We start from the raw sequence: 19,814 nt of genomic DNA, 5'->3' as shown, positions 1-19,814 counted from the left end.
TTGAATAAATTAGTGTTTTCATTTTCCTTTAAAAACATATTTCAAGTAAATTTTGTCAAGTTCTTCTATGAAGAATGTTTTATCTGAAACAAATTAACAATTTTTTCGAAATAATACTTTTCTACGGGAGAAAAATTGTCGGTAATATACATTTGCAAAAAAGAGGAAAAGGAAAAAAATTATCTTTTGGTGTATAGATATTAACATGATTATACCTTCATAAATAAAATTTATTTATAACTAAATACCTATAACGAATTACTCAGTTACATTTGCTATAATACACTGTACAATATTTTGACTGTACAATAGTCTTCTCCTATCTTCTCATTTTCCGTTTGTACAAATTTATTAAACACGAAAAATTCAATAGAAAATGCATCTCTTCGGTACGATAGTGAAGCTTCTGAACTATTTATAAAATACAAGTAGTCCATTATTATCGGTATAAAATTGTTCAAATTGATGATTAAGAAAATTGATAAAGATCTTTGGCAATTAGTTTCATGGAATACTGTTATCTTTTTGGAGATTTTTCTGCTCTTTTTATCATCAGTCTGAAACAATATAATATTTAATTAATTAAATTTTACATAGAAGATTAAATAACAGTAATGATATAATTTAAAGTACTTACCTTGTCTTATTTTAAATATGTAATAAATTATAAAAATCAGTAAAAATAACCGTCTGTCAATTAATATTTGAACACCGTCTCCTCTAAGACTCATATTTGGTCTTATAAATTCATTCCTTTTATCATCATCGACGTTCACATCACGATATCCGTGATGTATTTTTCCAAAGCAAAGGAGATTCATATTTCGGTGAATTCCCTTACAGTCATACTCCTCGAAACCATCACACTGACATGTATTTAATTTTGCCGCTTTCTCTTGTCTCGTTAAAATATTTATCGAATTTCTACAACTAAAAGTGTAAAATTCATAACACGTTCGCCATTAATTTGTACTAGCATTTAAAAAATTATTCAAATATTATTTACCGTCTGGTACATTTACGTCCTTGAAACATGCTTTTGCAATACCTATTATAATATGCCAAAGCAGTTTGACAAAGAGCGTCTGCATTACAAATCCACGTTGCTATCCTGCAGGACACTTTCGTCCTGTTCATTGCCATGGTTACAGATGATCTGCATATTTCTACCCTCTGTTTCGATTGCAGACACAAGTCGTCTTCGCATTCACACTAGCAATAATAACGAAATGTTATTGGCTAAAAAATGTTAATTTATGTAGACTAAAAATAATTTTACGCAACCGTATCAGTTGTCAATAATCAGTTTTATAATATGAATGTAACGAGAAAAGCCGTGGCATAGATGTACATGTTGGTATTTGATTATTAGTACAACAAAATGTCATTAAGGTAATTAAAGAATTATGTTTGTATAATGTACGCTCAAGTGCAACGTAGGCCTCCTAAAGATAGCTTACATCTATGTCAAATCGTACTTTCTTGAAATTCTATTTTCTCTATTAATACGCCTGCTAGAAATTCGTGGGACGAATCAGATAAGTAAGAATAATATTAATGTATAAATTCTCCCAAAGCCGAAAGTAAACCGAGAAGCGCTTCCCCCTCCACTCTCGAACAAAACCTACGTTGACATGGGCGTTTGAATTATGGCGGTCGACGTGTTAAACAAAGAAAGAATGACAAAACAGAAATGTGATACGTACTGTCATAAGTTCCTTGCCCTCATCGGTGCTTGTGAGAGCAATAAGGGCATGTTGGCAGGTCTCGGAACAATCATTGCCTTGGAGAACGGGTGCACAGCCTGTGAGATAGTGCTGTAGGGCATTACCACAGCCTATTCTGTAAGCACATTTTAGTTTCGCTTCCTCGCATCTCATGATCGAACTTTTAGCTGTATTCCACACTATCGAACTGATCAACACCATACCCATTAGGAGCATGCTCGATAGATCGAACCAACGTGACATTTTTCTAGAACATAATTAAAATATAATATCTTATTAGTAACGTATACACAACTTGTATTCACCTCATAAAAAATTCTTATAAATTTTCAAGTAAAAAATATACAACATTTCTTCATCCGATCAACTGTTTACACATTCTAACTGATGCGCATAATTTTCGTTCAAGGAACTCTGTGTACACAACTCTGTTTTCTCAGTAATTCGATAGTGGCATGTTTATCAAACGCTTCAAATGAATGTTTCATATGGTGTTACGTGATATCTGATCTTACACAATGTAAACACTATAAAAAAGAAGAGAGCATAAGTATCGTTGATGGGCATCTTGTCATATAGGAAGTATACAGCATCCCATACAATTAGAGACGTATTGATAATATAAAAATTATTTAAAGTAGTATATGTTATTATACGTGAGAGTAAAAAATATTTATTTCACCCATATTTTTATTTCTTGCATAGTTATAAAATTTTATTTCAATATAAATTCTAATCCGACCATTATAGTCCACCGCGAAGTGCTTGTGGATTCTTGTAACAGATGTGTACCGTAAAGAGACATTCCCTGATATTCTTAAAATAAATCAGACCTGTTTGTCATTCGAGGTAATGGGATGATTTTATGATTCACGCTTAAAAACCACAAATATTTGCAGAAAACATACATGTTATTTGCATGTTTAAAATTTTATATATCTTACTTTTATTTATATCATGATCTATTGGATGTTTCGAAATTGATGATAAAAAAGGAAAGGCATAGACTAAAAGTCAAAAGAAGACAAAATTGTGTAGTCTTGTCTGAAACCTTTCTGAGCAGCATCCCTTCAGAGTTTTGTAAACAAATTGTATTTAATGACAATACATTTACATATCCTTTCCAGGTATGGTTTAAATGTGGTACTACAATTTCTGGTAAGTTCAATTGAAGAGGAGTTAGGAGTTTCGTAGCCTATCAACAGGAAAAGTGTAGGCATCACCGTTAGAATTTCTATCAGAACAACACGGTTGAACGTTCTCCCGCTCTACTACTGTCTCTCTACTGCTTTCAACTGATACCAGTAAAAAAGAAGCGAGTACAAGGGAGGGGGTGAAAGAGAGCACGTGCGTCAGCGTGCACACGATAGTGAGAGAAAGAGAGGAGTGGGGCGAGGAGGAGGAGGGCAGATTCTACCTGAGAGCGCTTCATTGCCAGCGCTAGTGCCGATGCTGTTGCGCACCAGCCCCAAAATGGACCACCAAGACGTCGCAGACGTGGCAACGAGGGACAGATGGCCAGCCCTATAGACCCTCAGTGATGATCAACTTCACTTTGCACTCGAGTTTAAATCTCATTTCGAACAAACACGCGGGGAAACATTAAAAGGAGTCGGCGACAATGCTAATTTAAACTGCTTGTCGGGAGGATGTTCAATCAATGCTTGTGGCCCTGGTAATCTCATTCAATTAAGATGTTAAGTAGATATTGACACTGAAGAGGGTTTGTTTGCCACGAGAAAATAATGACTAAATAAACACGCGTTACGAAGTACAAACACTCACAGGGGACATGGGTTAATACTCCGGTGGTGCGCTACTTAATTAAACACGTGTTTGAAAAGAACTTTTTCGCGCCTGCGCACTGAATAGGTACTTACGATACAGGATTGTTATAAACAATTATAACTATTATTATTACATTGTGTTTAAATAGTTTCAACATTATGTTCACAGGTCATTGTAATTGTGCAATGTAAAATATAATAATAATATCAATGTTAATTATAAATAAACAAGTCTGAAAATTCGGTACTTTTTAAACTATCAAATATTGAATATATTTTATCGTATTTTTAAAATAATACGCAATAAAGTATAACACTTTTATTTTATAAAACAAATTAAAACAAAACATACAACTAACATTTTTATAATTAAATTAATTGAATAATTTTCAGATCACTTTCAAATTTAAATACCTTTCTTTATCAACTGCATTTGTATAATGTAACATATGTAAGATGCAACTGTTTCTACTACTTCGGTATTATTTGACAGTCTGGAAAACAGTATTCCATATACATAAACTGTAAAATAAATTGATATTTAATTTTAAACCGTGTTTTTTTGTAGCATTATATGATTATCATATAAATGGTAAAATTATGTTTATTACCAATGCAACTCATTTTAAATCAAGCAAATAAATTATAAGTATATGAGATAGGTCAAAAAATTATTCAAAATATGACATTTATAAGTTTACCAGTGTATTAATACACTATTAATAATTTAATTGAAGGTACTAACCTTGTGAACAATCACATTGTTCCAACAGCAAAGAGAGATGAAACTTAGGATTCTAAGTGCAAGCTAATCCTCCAATGAAAACTGCGATTCCGTGTCAAGAATTATAACACTATGTAGAAAGAGTGAAAAGAAAAACCCTCCTTCCACGTACACGGTCACCGAGACACTAGATTGAGTTGTGACGGCTTGCCCCGCTGTGTAGAGAAGTTGCGCGCGCCGCTCCTTTTCCCTCACCATTGGCCACTGGCCCGGGACCGAAAGGACTACTGACAGATTCAAGTTCCAATCAGATCTAGAACTTAAATAATTTTATTTCTTTTCAACCTTTACAGTACTATATTATCCACATTATTACACATTACATAGTTCAAATTATCCATATGAAATAATTGCTAAGAGAATTCTTCAGAATACTAGTCATACTTCCCAGCAAACAGCTGTTTCAAAATAGAATTCATAAAAATAATGATAGGATAAAATTTAAATGCTTTATACCTTAAGTATATTATATTATATTTCAAGTTAAAATAGGATAAATATTAGAAAGATATGAAGCACTTATATCAAACAATAAATACTGATACAACTACAAATTATTTAAAAATATCCTTTCAGTTTTTCCAAAATATTATGTTAATATACTTAAACGTTACTTGAATTAAGTAATGAACGTGTAAATAAATTCATAAAGGTTTACTATTCTGGAGAACTTGTTCTGATCACAAGATCGTTTACTGCCATTACTAGCTCTATCCTCCACCCACAGTGGTCCATGGTGCCCCAACCTGCTTGGCTGATTGAGACACCAGCCTGGTTCCAACACTACCCTCTTTCCCCCGTCCTCACTCGTACCTTTCTCAGAGCGACGTCGAACAGTCCAGCATTTAGATGCGTTCCGTTCTTTCTTACGTTTCTCCTTCTTCCTGTGCCGACCTTCCATCGGGCTCCCTTTCAGGCCCCCTTACTACTTCTATTCCCTACCACCAGTGTTCAGCGGGCTCCTGTGACTCTCAACTCAACTTCACTCCTTTAAACGAGATGCAGAGGACAGCGCAAAGAAGATTAGCTGTTTGAGTACAAATTGAACCGGTTAATCGATTCTGCAGGTAGAATAAGAACTCTGAAACGGGCGAAATTGTAAACGCATATCGTTCTTTCTTCTCTATTTATTTATCGCTTAGCCTGAAATAGTCAAACTTGTTGAGAAAACATTTTTTATTAATTATTGTTAAACTTCTACTGTTATTAAACATAACGTACTCAGATTTTTGGATACGTACCGTTTTTTCTGATATCTTAGTTGAATGAATTAGAAGATTAAGAGGGCTATTTGTTCCGAATTAACGAGTTGACGAGAACGCGTGCCTTAGTTTGCTTAGAACATCCTAGACAAATGTTTTCGGCTTCGCCTTCTGAAACGAAATAAAAGAAGGTTCTCAACAGGTTTCTGCTTACTGATTTTTTGTATAGAATACAAGTAGATACCAATTTATGCTCAACGCGAATTATGAAGACTGAAATTTTAAACAGATTGTAATGAGATAAGAATCAAACACTTCCTGCAATACAGGAAACGTGATGGGAGATTTAGATTAGTGAATTTTGATGAAGCACGAAAGATCTAAAGAATACTTAGATCGTCAGATACCACAGCAGAGATACTTGAGCGATAACTCACGCTACACGAAGATCAAAATTAATCTTGATACCCAATCTTTGAACATGATTCTACTTATGCAAATCTATGATTGATCGATAAAACGATGCAATTAAAAATTATTAATTCAATGCTGTTGGAATCGTGTACTGTTTTACTACTTAAATATATTAACCTTTACGTAAATTTACATTTTATACGCTTCAGAAGATGACTAATGTTTTATAAACCTTATATAATCTCATGACAATTATATTAATATATACTTTGAAATACAATGAAGATTGTGTACAATTAATTTGTTACAAGTAGCTACAGATTTTATGAAGCTTCTTTAACATTTTCATTCAGGCCTCTTTTTCCAAAACTTGTTTCTTTTAGTTTCTCAAAAACTAATGTTAACATTTTCTTAACAACTGAGACTGATAAGTGTAATTGGAGGCACCGTTATGTAGCCAAAAGAAATTCGATATGTACCGAATATGTTACTAAAATTTTACAGAGATTAAATTCTGACCAGTATCTCAACTTTGTGAGCAGCGCACGAAGGGTCAGCATAGTGGTTTTTGTTCTCTTTCCATCTCCCTCTTGCCGGCGCTCTTTCTTGCTGTCAGTTTCTCTCGATGGTCTTTTTGATCTTTTCGAAGCAATTGTCCCAAGCGAGAACCCGGTTGAGGCAATAACGACCACAGGCCCGGCCTATCCTGTACCTCCTGACGTCTTAATAAAGCAATCGTCCGATTTCTTGAAACCCTTCTTCTTTCGCTCCAAGCCACGCTCCGAAGCCTTTCGAAATAAGACTTCATTTCGTTCCATTCTACATTTTATATTTATTTCGTTCCGTTCTATATATATTTCTGATATTTTATTTGTTGTAAACCTGTCATTAAAGAAATAAACTTATCAATGTCATTCCAATTAATTCGCGTAGCTTCCTTTTTACAAATAAATTTTCAATTAATAAAAGTACCTGGATATATTAAAAATTTTACCATTCAAGTTTACACTAAGTTCCGATTTTCTCCGAACTATTTTTCATTCGTGTATAGTCATTCAAAAGATAATTGCATGTACCCGTTTTATCTGGACCAAACTGAAACATAATTCAACAATACAGTTAAAATTGATGCAATATTTGTGTATACATATTTATATTTTAATTCATTTTTTTAAATCAAAAATATATTATTAAATTCTTAAATCTCTGTATATATATCTTAATTATAAACAATTATCAACGCTGAAAGTCGCTAGTATTTGTCTATTACAACACAAAGGGACCGATCCACTTCTATGGTCCGACAAAGCCCTACGGAATCCTTGTCATGCTTCGGTGATTTTTCGGAAAAACAATGAACCTCGGTTTGATGTCGATTTAACGCCTACCTCTACTTCTTAAGCTTCCCCTTAATAATTGTCCTTGAGAAATGGAAACTTGTAAAAAAGTTGATAGAAACGAATTAAACAAAGGAAATAAAATATTACGTTTATATTTTTATTTTGTTAGGTCCGGAAAAAATGTTTCTAGAAACTTCGAACTTGTAGCTGATTTATCTATTCCTTCAAAATAAATAAATTGTCTGCAACACAAATAAATGATTGTCAAATATTTTATTTTACACATAATTTACAATAATTTTTTTGTAAAAGAATATTTTATTTCAACCTTACTTTATTTATCGATAACTGTCTTACCGTAAGCGTAATATTACGTCACGTTAATGCAAACAAAATGATGGAAAAAGTGTCAATTGACACTCAAAAGAATTGTTTAAAATCCTCGTTGACTAAATTCTTTGAAATATTTCTTAATTATATTTTCATCGTGTTCATGTGACAAAATAATGTTAAATAATAACACGCAACACTTGACAGGAAAATGCAGTTTGAACTTTTAATTATAACCATGTAAATGATATAACTTTTGCGCGCCAAAAATCGAAACAAAATGAACGTCGAAATTGTTCGCGAATAAATCGAAAATGTATCACTTGTTTCTACTGCTTGTAGGATCAAAATAGAATGAAGAAATTAATCAACTTAGTAATTTTTATTGTAATCGTTACAAACGTTAAATGCGAATCGCTATTTTCATTTCTTATGCACTAACACGCTTGGAACGGAAGCGAATGCCCCAATAAATAATAAACGAAACGAAAGGAAAATAAAAGAAGTACCATCGATAACATGTCAGAAGATAAATGGAAATTACATTTTGATTTGTTTCCTTTTTTTTTGAAAAATGTTATTAACAGTACTGGGATAATGCAAAATTCAAATAAAATTAGCGTGGTTAAAAGAAAGTGTCACTTACTGTACTAGGTTATATGCGTACTCTAAGACTTCTAAGGTTACAACGGAACGAAACGATCAATTTGAGAGAAACTGAGTTAACTTTAATCAAATATGGCGAGTATGTTCAATGTATTAAAAAAGGATTTTAATTTGGTGTTTTATTATCGAAAATTTTTCATAAAGTATTAGACTATTGTACAGTTTCATTGGAAAATAGAAGTGATTATCAGTTTCTCCTTAAGCTTTTAAATGTATGATGGTAAAAAAGTAATAGAAGCCAACCTTTCTTTCTCTTCTTACTCGCACATAGGAATCATGCTCTCTTCATACACTCATACAAATATGTTTTTGTCTCGTATAATATAACGTAACTGTACATAAAATCACTTATACGACTACTATATACACTAAGTTCTGTTTCTTGATCCTTTGATTTCGAAATTTCCCGCGGTACATTCAATCGAATCGATATTAATATAATACCGAAATAATTGGTAATAATAAAAATAATAATGTAAATATAATAATTATTATAATAAGAATAGAGCGTCAACATAGATATGTATAACAGTATAACAAATACATCATTAGATTCCTGAAACGTATAAACTCCGTTTCACGCAAGACCATATTCATTCGATGACAAGTTTTCATCCGGTCTGCGCATGTCATCTTTGATTGATTTGAAATGTTTCGTGATCGAAGACAATTTATAACATTTGTGACACTAAATGTACCTACGATTTATTCTGTATACTTGCATCACCTCTTCTTTCTATCCACATATTTTTGTTCACCGTGTATATGACCAACAGAACGAAAGTCGTGTGGTAATGTAGAGCTTACTGAAGTTAGCTGAGTTGCGTGAATTGAGTATGGTTTTCCGTGGAACGAAGAGATATAAAAAGATACGCTTAGAATATAATTTGAAAGTTTTTTGTAATTTTATAATGTTAATTATTTATCTAATATTATGATAAATTCTGCATATTGCTATCTTTGTACTATTTCTTGTTGGAGAAAATTTATAGAAAAAAAGATTTTGAAAGTGAAATATCGATACCGATCGAATTACCTCAAATTAATTTGAGGTGTTCTCGGATTTGCGCCCACGAAGTCAAAATTAATAAAAATTTAAATAAATTGCTTAAGAGTTCAGGGATCGTTCTTTTATTATATCATATTGGCTTTTTGGTCATCTTCAATCCATTTTAAATCTTGCTCTTTGTTATCCATTGCTTGATTTTAAATTTACTGTCAAAGTAAATATTCATTAGGGACGTGCGAATATCTACAATTATGGGATCGGGTAGAATCGGGTCGCATCGCGAAAGGTCGGAAATTTCAAATTTATAAATCAATAGTGTATCGTGAGAGTTTATTCGAGCCCATAATTTTTCTTAAACTTGTCTGTCTTGTTATATCCATTCTACCCAATATATCGGGCTACCCGCACTTCTCTAATTCTTGTTTGTTTCATACTTTTATGTTTCTCACTTCATTTACCAAATATAATGAAAAGACGGTCCCTATCGTAAACGTTGCGAAAGCTAATTTTAGCACTTAACTTAATATATTTACAAATTACCGCGTAGTCTGTACGAATTTTCATTAATTCCAAGGTACATATCACGTAATAATTCTGTATCTTAAATACAGAATAAAACGATACAAACTTCAATTATTTTCAATATATTTTTTTTAGGAATACGTGGACATGTTTCGAGTTACTTTAATTAACTTAAATAATTTGGTAATTAAACATTTGGTTTTAAAGATATCCAAATATTTAGTACTTCATACTAGTTACTATCATAAAATATCTTACCTCGCGTAATTTATAATCAATTTTATAACTAGTGTTTAGTATTATTTATGTTTTCTTAACTTTTTACATTCGGTTCCCAGCAATTTCAATTTTCATTGACTTCATTTCCACGTATTCTTAATTATCGAAACAATGTCTAATAACTCTGTCTCACCTTACATTTCTTCAAATAATAATCTCAATTTGGCACTCATTTCCTTGCATCGTCACTATCTTCTTCTGTACTATACCTAAGCGTAGAATAAACATATTCTTGTTTCGAGTTTTCATTTTCATCTTCCAGTATGTCTTGTTGAATCAGTATTTGATCTCCTTCAGTCACCATCAAAACAGCACCCTCTAAATCATCCAGCTGCACATTATCGTCCCTTTCTTCGTTCTCTTCATCGTCGTCATGTTCTTCAATTTCTTCGTTTCCTTCTTCGTTATCTTCATTTTCTTCGCTTCCCACGCTTTCTTCTTCATTGCAATCATTCTCTTCATTTTCGTACATTTCTTCGTTTCCATCGTACTCCTCATTTTCTTCATATTCTTCATTTTCCCTGCTATCTTCAATTTCATCGTTTTCTTCGTTCTCCTCATTTTCTTCGTTTTCATCATGTTCGTCATTTTCTTCATTTTCTTCGTGTTCGTCGTTATCCTCGTCATTTTCTTCGTGTTCATCATTCTCTTCGTCATTTTCTTCAACAGAATTCTCATCAAATTCAACTTTCGCATTTTGAAAATCTTCATCACTTCGATTCATAAATGTTTTAGACACAAAGTCTAAAGTTGAATTATTAGGTAAGTCTTTTTCGTACAAATTTAGTGACTTCGGAGATCGATTTCGAATTTCTGACAAATCACATGCTTTTATTTCCTTCTCTGTTAGAGGTATTACAGAACCAAATTTGTGGCCCATTGATTGATCTTCGGAGATATTTTCTCGAAGCAAAGGCATCATGGGACTAAGAACAGGAGGTCCATCATCATCTGACAAATCTACGTTCTTCCGTGTTTCTAGAATAATTTTAAAATATTAATTTTACGTTTTACATTAATTACAACAATAGTGTATTTAAATTAAATAGCTACCTGTATTCTCGTTTTCCTGAAGACGTTCCAAAGTATAACGTTGCATATTCTTTTCCTCGATGTCTAAATTATCCAGTTCTTCAGAATCTTCGCTTTCTGAGTTATAAGTAATTTCTCCAGTGACTCTCGATTCACCCTCTGATTCATTTTCTTCTTCAACTTCGGTACTACTACCACTGTCTGATTCTTCCGTATCCACTTCTTCGGCTTCAGATTCATAATCCCCTTCTTCTACCTCAATCATAGCATCATCTGCTATTAGGCTTCCCTTTTAACAGAAAATAATTTTTATAGATCCATTCAATTTAAATGTCATTAAGTATTTATTATTTTAAAACATACTTCCGCCTTTTCATCATTCTTTAATTGCTGTTGTTCTTCTTCTTCTACCTTTCCTGAACAGATATTTGAATGAGCAGCTTCGTCCGTTACATTCTTCCTACATTTTGAACACCAAGTACTGTTGCTCGAATGTCCAAGATGAATGCTTGTGTGCAATAACAATTTACTACGAGCGTTGTGATACCTATCACGTACAGAACATCGATTAATAGACTGATAACCATGCAGAATTTATATAGACAATCAAGTGTAGAGTAAACAAAATGAATAATAAGTAAACTTCTGTACCTGCCACAAGTTTTACACGTGAAGTTATTTCCTTCACATGATAGAATTGCTTCGTGTGTAGCTTTTAAATGATTTGTTAAATCATCGTAATCTTTACAGAGCTTCAAACACACTCCGCAAGTAACAGCAGCTTCTGCTCGATGGAAACGAATTAAGTGTTGCCATAAATGTTTCTTTGCTGGCCACTGTTTTCCACAAACTTCACAAGTACATTCTGTATTCGTTGATTCGTCATAAACCTTTCTGGAATCCTTTCTTGAACATTTCATTGTGGTTTTTGTTCTAAAATTACAATTAATATTAAATTATGATGTTAACTAATAACACAAGATAATTACATTTTATTGTATTTTATATTTACCTCTGAGGCAGTGGCATTAGATTTGGAAGAGGTCTTTGGCCCGATAACTGAAGATTTATATCCTCAAAAAGATTGAAGTCAGGTATATTTAAATTCGTTGTAGGCTCTTCTTTTTTAATTTGATGATTATTCTTCAAAATCTCTTCCCCGCTTCCAAGTATGTTTTCTCGAACATTTAACATATTATTACGCAAGGGTAATAATTCCTCCTGTAAGGCAGATATGATTAATTGAAGCTCCTGATAAAAAATTATATTATAATAATTGAAGAGTCAATTACTTCTTTTCGTAAAGCACTTCTTCTACAATTTGCAACGTGACTCCAATACAATGTTTTTGTGCAAAATTGTCTCTTGCAATTTTTACAAGAGAAATTCATTCTTCCGCGCATTCTTCGCTGTTCGTCTTGTTTTAATCTTTTAAACATTCTTTCTGGATCTGTATTGTGCATATTACGATAATGTTTTGAAAGAGCATCGCTGCTCACGAACATCTCAGGACACATTTCACAATCGAATGTGTCTGTTAAAGATCTTCTTCTTTTTGAGTCATTAGAATCCTCATCACAAAGATCTACATCATACTCCAAATCATCTGGCTCATCCTTAACTACTACATCAGCAGATTCTAACTCAAATTCATTTTTCGAACCGATATCCAACCTATATTCAAATGCAGCAAATTGGTCTTTCGAAATGTTATGCACTCTTTCATAATGATCTCTGATCGCGGAATCTTCAGTGAAAACAGCTAAACACTGCTTACAAGTCCTAAACACTTTTCCATGACACTTTTTAGTATGATCAAAAGCCTTCCACTTTGACGCATACTGTTTTCCACAGACTTGACAGGTATTGGGTCTCGAAAGAACACTGGAATGAACTTCTTCTACATGACTCTTAAGCTCCTTTGGATCCTTCATTGGAATTAAACAAACTCCGCAGGACACACCAATTTCATTGCGATGAAGTGACAGTACGTGCATTTTTAACTTGAGTTTATTCTCTACTGTGTCACCGCAGAAATCACACACATTCGGCGTTGTATGATACCTTAAAAAGAAATAATCATACAGTCTATAATATCAAATATAACTTACTTATTAATATCATTAATTATATTATAATAAAATTTATAGTTTGCTTAGTAATTTGTATTGTAGATAGATACCTATGATCTTTCTTATGAGCTTCTAAATCTTCTTTAGTTCTAAATAATTTCCTGCAGGAACCAAAATTACAAGTTAAATCTGGATGATCCATATGTTTCACTCTATTATGCGTCATAATTCCTAATTTTGAAGTGATCGTCTCGTTGCAAAGATGACAAGTGTATGTACTATGATGATTCTCAATATGCTTTTGTAGACTAGCACGATCCTTAAATATTCGTTCGCAAGCTCTGCATCTTGTTAAAAGTGCCCCAGGATCTTTTCTGTAATTCTGACACCCTTTCATATGTCTGCGCAGCAGATACCGTTTATGAAATCTTTTATTACATTTCTCACAATAATGTAAACTAACTTCTTCAGTTTTAAATTGTCTACTGTCTTTTCTGTCTTTTCTAGAGTCAGGTTCGTATCTATGAATTTTGGATATATGTGCAGCCAAATGATCTTTGGAAGCACTGGTTTTCAAACAATAAGGACAGGTTACGTCTTCGTGACCTTTGTGAACTCTATTCACATGTTTCCATAAGTGGGAAGTTCTTCCATAACATTTGTTGCAGAGATCACAAGGGAAAAGTCCATGAACAATTCGCCTATGATTACACAATTTTTCTAAATTAGAGAATTTTAAGTCTGCACAAAGTTCACAACTTAATTCACTTTCCCTGATTTGTCCATCTATTTTATTTTCATTATTCTCGGCTACATTATCACAAATCTCTTCAAATCCGTGAATTTTTCTGTGCCTGGACATTTTGGATTTATTCGAATATGGCCTTCCACAAATGTCACAACTAAAGTCGCCGTTTGTTAATGGCCAATGTTTCGATTTCACATGAGTACTCAGTTGTAAAACATTTGGGAACACTTTTAAACAGACTCCACAAATTAATGGAACGGTATCCGAGTGAACGCCCATAACATGTTTCCAGTAATCAACTCTACTGCCCCAAAGTTTACCACAAATTTCACACGTGTTGGGAGAAGAACCTTGAATCACATGATGTTGGATGTGATCGTTTCTTAGAGATTTCGTCGCGAAGATTTTACCACAATCTTCACGATCACACTTTATAGCTGATTCATTACTATGAGAAGAACTGACGTGCAACCAACGTTCCCATTTGCTAGGATGTGAACTACCACAAAGTTCACAAACAAAGAAGAGATGGTACTGAGCTCTATTTCCACCCCCATTTAAACTCGACGAATTTAAAGTATCTCCTGTTGGCACTAGCTGTTCAGACTAAAAAATGATAAAATTTATTCTAAACAAAAAATCATAAAAATTTTTTTCCACATACTTTTAAAAATTACTTTTTAATTTAATTTTTTTAGCTTTCTAAATATCTTACCCTATGTGCGTTTCTTTGATGTCGTATTAAATGATCTTCACTAGGAAACGATTTATAACAAATATAACAGTCCACTTTGTCTCCGTCTTCTTCATAATCAAGCATTTGTTCTGTTGTTTCGTTGCCATTAATATTTTCTCCATAGTAATTGCTATTTAACTGTACAAAATTTGCAGGATCGAAGTTTGGATCAACATTATGTATAGATACATGTGCAATTAATTTTTTCCTGGAATCATGCTGCCTGCCACAGATAGTACAACTGTATCTATTAATGAGAAATAAAATAACTATTTAATTACAAATAAAAATGTTTTGAAAATTTGCCATCGATATTTCTAAGCTCATTACAAATATTGAAAATAAATTATAATACCTTCTTTGTTCAGATAATAATAACTTCGAACCGCCATGATACATATTTACATGATTTAGAAGTTGTGTATTGTCTGCACAAATTTTTAGACAAACACCGCACGCAAATGCTGCGAATTCTTTATGAGTAGCTCGGATATGAAGCCAAAGAGATGCGCGATCATTAAAATCTCGAGTACAGATTTCACAAACAAATACGGTTTCAATTTCGATTAGGTTCTCCTGTCCACTTTCCCGATCTTCTTCCTCATTTTCTATATTTGCCTAAAAATTTTGAAATATAATAGAAAAATTGAATTATAATTCTTTATTTTCAAAAAGAAATTATGAAATATAAACATACCTCTGATGACAAAGGAAATTCGGAAGCTTTACCCTCGTATATATCAAGATCTATAGACTCGTTCCAATTCTGGGAAACCACCTTTTTTAAACACTTATCACTTTCAATTATAGGACATGGATCAACACCATGTAACATCTGAATGTGCTTGCTTAAGGAAGACTTAAGAACAAAATCTTTGTTACAAAGAATACAGATAAAAGGCTTATTAGCATCATGAATTGCTTCATGCTCTTTGAAATCCTCAACTGAAGCGAAAGACTGAGGACAAAATTCACAATACCATTTTTTATTATTTTGCGTATCTGTGTTATCTGTAAATCAAACATGAAAAGTTCATTTTTAGATTAAAGAATTTTTTGTACCACAGTGTTTCGAAGTATAAATATCAGTTTATATCTGCTTCTTTTTTTACTTTATAATACGTGATGATATAACACAAAATAGTAAAATTAGAAACGTATCATTGAATGTTTAAGTTACCTGTCTTCGGTAATTTTTTCGGTTTACAATTTGTTGTGAACTTGTCTTCAAAGTCTCGTTTAAGACTATCTCCTTTCGTTAATGCCTGTTTTAAAATTGTTAACTGAGGATTGTTAGCTAACTTAGCTTCTGCAGTTCTATAATCTTTGCTATCATCATCACTAGCAACACTCGATGTTTCAGAACTATCAACAATTTTATTCTCACTACTTTCATTTCTTGCCGGCAAGTTTTGTACTTCAGTGCAAATTCTACCATGGAGATTCAATTCCATGGCATCTGTACATACTTTCCCGCAAACATTGCACTGACATCTATTTTCTGGACGATAGGAATTGCTGACTGGAACCCCCGTGGGTGCTAGAAGACCAGCGTGACGTGATTTTATATGTTCTTCTAAATTTGTTCGAGTTGAGTAGATCCGTGAACAATAACCACATGTCACTGCTGGGTGACCTCTAATATAAGATTATTATATTATCAATTTTGTTATTACCTTAATTTTACGGTAGTTTAAAAAATATATATATTTGTAAAACAACAAACCTATGAGTTGTAGAAACATGACCCCAACGATGTTTAGCAGTTGAATATGATTTATGACAAAGATCACACTGGTAGGGTCTTTTATATGATGTATGATCATCTGTAAGCACTTTTTCGCCAATAACATCGCCGGCGCCTACATGAATGCGTGCATGTAACGATAAATGACCTTTCGAACTAAATGCCTTGTTACATAAGGAACAAACGTAAACTTCATGTTGCTGAGACGTGTGCTGTAATAATATGAATAAGCAATTATCATTAATTATAAACACGTTTCCTTTAATACAAAGTTAATGATGCATGACACCAATTTCGGAGCTATCCGAAGATTACCTCTGGTAAATTATTAGGAAGTTCCTGATATCTTATAACAGATTCTTCAGGTTCTTCTGTAACCATTGAAGTCATTTCTAAAAAATCGCTCGGATTTGTTTCCATATCCATTTCATATTCCTCTGAACGATGATCCTCAAACTCATCATCTACCATTGTTGCTTAAAACAAAATTTATACATACATACATATTTGTTCTATATATTAAGTTTAATTTTAACCTAATATTGTTTATATTTTTAACAAAATAAAAATTTTCTGCAAATTAAAATAAAATAGATACCTTCATCTGTGGCACTATTATCAACAATTTCTTCTGTCTCATGATCAGCCTCTCCATCAGAATTTAATCTAGGTGGTGTGCCTAAGGCAGCATTTGGATTTACAATAGGAGCTTCTGGAATCAAAATTGGTAAACTTTCTTTTCCTTTGTACACCTGTAAATCGTTACATGTTAAGGTGGTTGTAATATTTCCATTCTGAAAAAAGAAGAAAGAAACTGTCAATGCCCTCACCACTTTCATATTACTAAAATTACAGAGTTATTTTATATTATTATTTGAAATTTAATCATATGAAAGATTTTTAATTTAACATATAAAAATTATTTTTACCGATTCCGAAGGTGGTAAACATCTTTCCAAGAGAGCAACTGCATTGACACACGCTGTTCTGAAGTCGTAGAAATTTTCCAAATTGTACATACACCGGTAACACAGGCATTTTGGCAATCGATCATTTTCAGCAATCTATATTTGAATATGTAAGTGTTAATATTGTAATAACCATCAAAGTGAAATAATAATATTAGCAGAACCTATTAAGTGCAACTGATGTTATTCATATCACAGCAATGATGTAATTGATGCAACTAATGATTATATAACTTTATATAAATTTTTAATACTTGTGCAAGAAACAATAAAATATACAAGTAATATATTTATATCACATTGATTATATTTAAGTATTATTTCTTATTTTTATATGTTAAAGCAATATAATAATTATAATGAAATATATATACATTATCTTTTAATTCAATTTCAGTTATTAAAACTAACAAAAAAAGTAAAATGTTTATTTACATAATAAAAAGATATAATACAGATTTATTAGCAGAGTACAAAACATCTGTTAATGTATGTGCTACCTATTCATAACTTTGTTTTAAAATATGAGATTGTAATATAGTTTTATGTATGCTAAGTTCAATATTCAACAGGAATATTTTTGCATCATAACACTAGAACTTGTACTACAATAATTACCCAACAATTAACTTAAAAGTTTAATTGCAGAATATTACACAATTCCCATATTCTTCTGACATTGTTCCAACAGATTTTCATTCATTTAGGTCATTATAAAAGTTTTTAAATGACCAAACACTTATGAATAAGAAAATATGGAGTAAACTATTGACAAATATGTAAATTTTAAGGATCAACAATTTTGAACAAATTTAAATAGATCACAAAATAAATAAAAATACTAAACCTATTATATCTTACGTTTTTACAGAACGAAAAGTTCTGAAAGAATAAAAATGTTTACTGAACAGTATACAACTTTAAAAATGATTGTGAAATAAAAGTAAGAATGAATTATTGTCAAAGAAAATTATTGAAAGAATTTTATACAGAACTGATGGACAGAATGTAATATAAATATTTCTTCAAATGTGATATATTGGAAGAAGCTAATACGATCTGAAATAAATGTTTATAATTGAAGAACTTAATGAGAAGGGGAAACATTCCACATTTGCATTGACTTTTAGTTTTTTGTGCTATCAACAAATTTTAACAATGTAGCAAAAAAATAATAATTTTCATTTAAATTTATAGTAGTATAACATTTATAATTTTATCACTGAGCCCTTCAATTTTACAAACAAAACAAATCATGCAAGAATTTTAATGAGAAATAAAATAATTTAATTTTCTTTATAAAATAAAGACAAACATAACACTGCAAACTGTAAAACTTCTAATGTTGATCAAAATATTAACAACAAAATATGTTGGAAAAACAACAAGATGGATGACAGAATACCAAATTGTGAACATAATAAAACAAAGTAATGTAATGCATAATAATTACATAAAAATAAAAGTTCTTCAAAATAGATCAGCAAAATAAAAACATTCAAGAAAGATAAAGGAAAAAAGGAGTATTACTCCAAAATTTTTGTAATCGAAAATGTCCCTATCTATACCCGAAAAAATATATAAAATACAAAACAATTGCACAGAAAATATTGATGATAACGATAAATCAAATACTAAATAGAATCAGAAGTTTTTCATCGAAAGATAAATATTCTGGGAACAACAAGTTGACAGGAAGTAAGGAAAACACGATACAGAAGAATCGTGTATCTCGTACACAAATGAAGGCAAACCTTAAACGGTAGACAAGCTTGTATCTTGTCAACTAGCTGTCTGTTCTTGCCCTCTTGACCGAAGATGTCCATCTTGACGGCGTCGTAGGATGCGCAAAGTCTGCAAAGCTCTTGGTAGCGTTCCCTGGGCTCCATCGTCGGCGTAACCACGAAGAGGATCACGATACTGGCCCGAGGAAGCTGGGTAATCCGAAATTCCTCGTGGCAGTGTAGAAAGAGTCTCCTCTGGCCTGGACTCGGCCTTCTTCTTCTTCTTCCTCGGATCACATCCTTCGGAGCGGGGATCCGCGGCTCGCTGCGACACCGCGCGGCTTCCGTTTACGGGCTACTTCCTGGCGATTTTCACAACAGTTAAGGCCCCGGGCGCCGCCATATTGTACACAGACACTTGTTCCGTCGCTCCTGTCGAACACGACCTTCTCCATGTCTCTAACTATCTTGCGCCACGACAGAAATATCCGCTAATTTTTCGACACTTTAGAAACCACGAATTGTATTTTGGCTTTATATAAGGTCCAGTTCATATTGACCAGATTCTCATAACTTTAATGCCAGTTTTCAATGCAACGCAATAATTATCTGATAGACAATCTATACTCTGTTCAACGAGGGATCATACTCATCATACAACAAATTTTCATTTGTTCTGCGCACACCGAGCTTGATTGGTTAGAGCACACTTTGTAACCAAGTATAA

General features: G+C 32.4%; 2 protein-coding genes across 12 annotated transcripts; both read right to left on the bottom strand.

The window, feature by feature from the left end:
- Positions 1 to 209: 209 nt before the first annotated feature.
- Positions 210 to 4,400, bottom strand: LOC100876404 (growth arrest-specific protein 1). 3 transcript variants are annotated; one of them, XM_012289743.2, is made up of 6 exons: positions 4,260 to 4,395; positions 3,929 to 4,036; positions 1,707 to 1,974; positions 1,007 to 1,212; positions 638 to 930; positions 210 to 557 (listed from the first exon to the last, which is right to left on the bottom strand). In XM_012289743.2, exons 2-6 carry the CDS (start codon positions 3,961 to 3,963, stop codon positions 553 to 555), a joined length of 807 nt encoding a protein of 268 aa, XP_012145133.2. In that variant the 5' UTR covers positions 3,964 to 4,036; positions 4,260 to 4,395; the 3' UTR covers positions 210 to 552. The 3 variants fall into 3 exon arrangements, with proteins under 3 accessions (XP_012145133.2, XP_012145135.2, XP_076392076.1); XM_012289745.2 differs by lacking the exons at positions 3,929 to 4,036; positions 4,260 to 4,395 and adding exons at positions 2,033 to 2,254; positions 2,672 to 3,113; XM_076535961.1 differs by lacking the exon at positions 3,929 to 4,036 and having other exon boundaries at positions 4,260 to 4,400.
- On the bottom strand, positions 4,260 to 19,767 carry LOC100882190 (uncharacterized). 9 transcript variants are annotated; one of them, XM_076535920.1, is made up of 22 exons: positions 19,118 to 19,767; positions 17,325 to 17,459; positions 16,994 to 17,189; positions 16,711 to 16,871; positions 16,375 to 16,607; positions 15,829 to 16,286; positions 15,346 to 15,659; positions 15,004 to 15,266; positions 14,628 to 14,895; positions 13,275 to 14,518; positions 12,385 to 13,156; positions 12,105 to 12,313; positions 11,744 to 12,025; positions 11,456 to 11,639; positions 11,114 to 11,381; positions 7,402 to 11,038; positions 7,185 to 7,335; positions 6,887 to 7,009; positions 6,434 to 6,796; positions 5,540 to 5,671; positions 4,957 to 5,441; positions 4,260 to 4,557 (listed from the first exon to the last, which is right to left on the bottom strand). In XM_076535920.1, the coding sequence occupies exons 1-16, from the start codon at positions 19,250 to 19,252 to the stop codon at positions 10,230 to 10,232; spliced, it is 5,931 nt and encodes a 1,976-aa protein (XP_076392035.1). In that variant the 5' UTR covers positions 19,253 to 19,767; the 3' UTR covers positions 4,260 to 4,557; positions 4,957 to 5,441; positions 5,540 to 5,671; positions 6,434 to 6,796; positions 6,887 to 7,009; positions 7,185 to 7,335; positions 7,402 to 10,229. The 9 variants fall into 9 exon arrangements, with proteins under 9 accessions (XP_076392035.1, XP_076392032.1, XP_076392036.1 ...); XM_076535917.1 differs by having other exon boundaries at positions 5,112 to 5,441; XM_076535921.1 differs by having other exon boundaries at positions 4,260 to 4,551; positions 5,112 to 5,441.
- Between the last annotated feature and the right edge of the window lie 47 nt (positions 19,768 to 19,814).

This window comes from Megachile rotundata, chromosome 10 (assembly GCF_050947335.1).
Source record: "Megachile rotundata isolate GNS110a chromosome 10, iyMegRotu1, whole genome shotgun sequence".
NCBI lineage: Eukaryota > Metazoa > Arthropoda > Insecta > Hymenoptera > Megachilidae > Megachile > Megachile rotundata.
This window is presented reverse-complemented; position numbering and strand designations above follow the sequence as displayed.

Bases quoted from the DNA above. Each gene is read 5' to 3' on its own strand.
- LOC100882190 (XM_076535915.1), bottom strand. From the start codon at position 19,252: ATGGAGCCCAGGGAACGCTACCAAGAGCTTTGCAGACTTTGCGCATCC. The intron at 12,314-12,384 runs GTAATTGACTCT...TCTGCCTTACAG, and splicing joins GAAGTGCTTTACGAAAAGAA to GAGGAATTATTACCCTTGCG. The intron at 11,382-11,455 runs GTATGTTTTAAA...TTCTGTTAAAAG, and splicing joins AGAATGATGAAAAGGCGGAA to GGAAGCCTAATAGCAGATGA.
- LOC100876404 (XM_012289743.2), bottom strand. From the start codon at position 3,963: ATGTTACATTATACAAATGCAGTTGATAAAGAAAG. The intron at 1,975-3,928 runs GTATTTAAATTT...ATTATGTTCTAG, and splicing joins AATGCAGTTGATAAAGAAAG to AAAAATGTCACGTTGGTTCG. The intron at 931-1,006 runs GTAAATAATATT...TTACACTTTTAG, and splicing joins GGACGTAAATGTACCAGACG to TTGTAGAAATTCGATAAATA.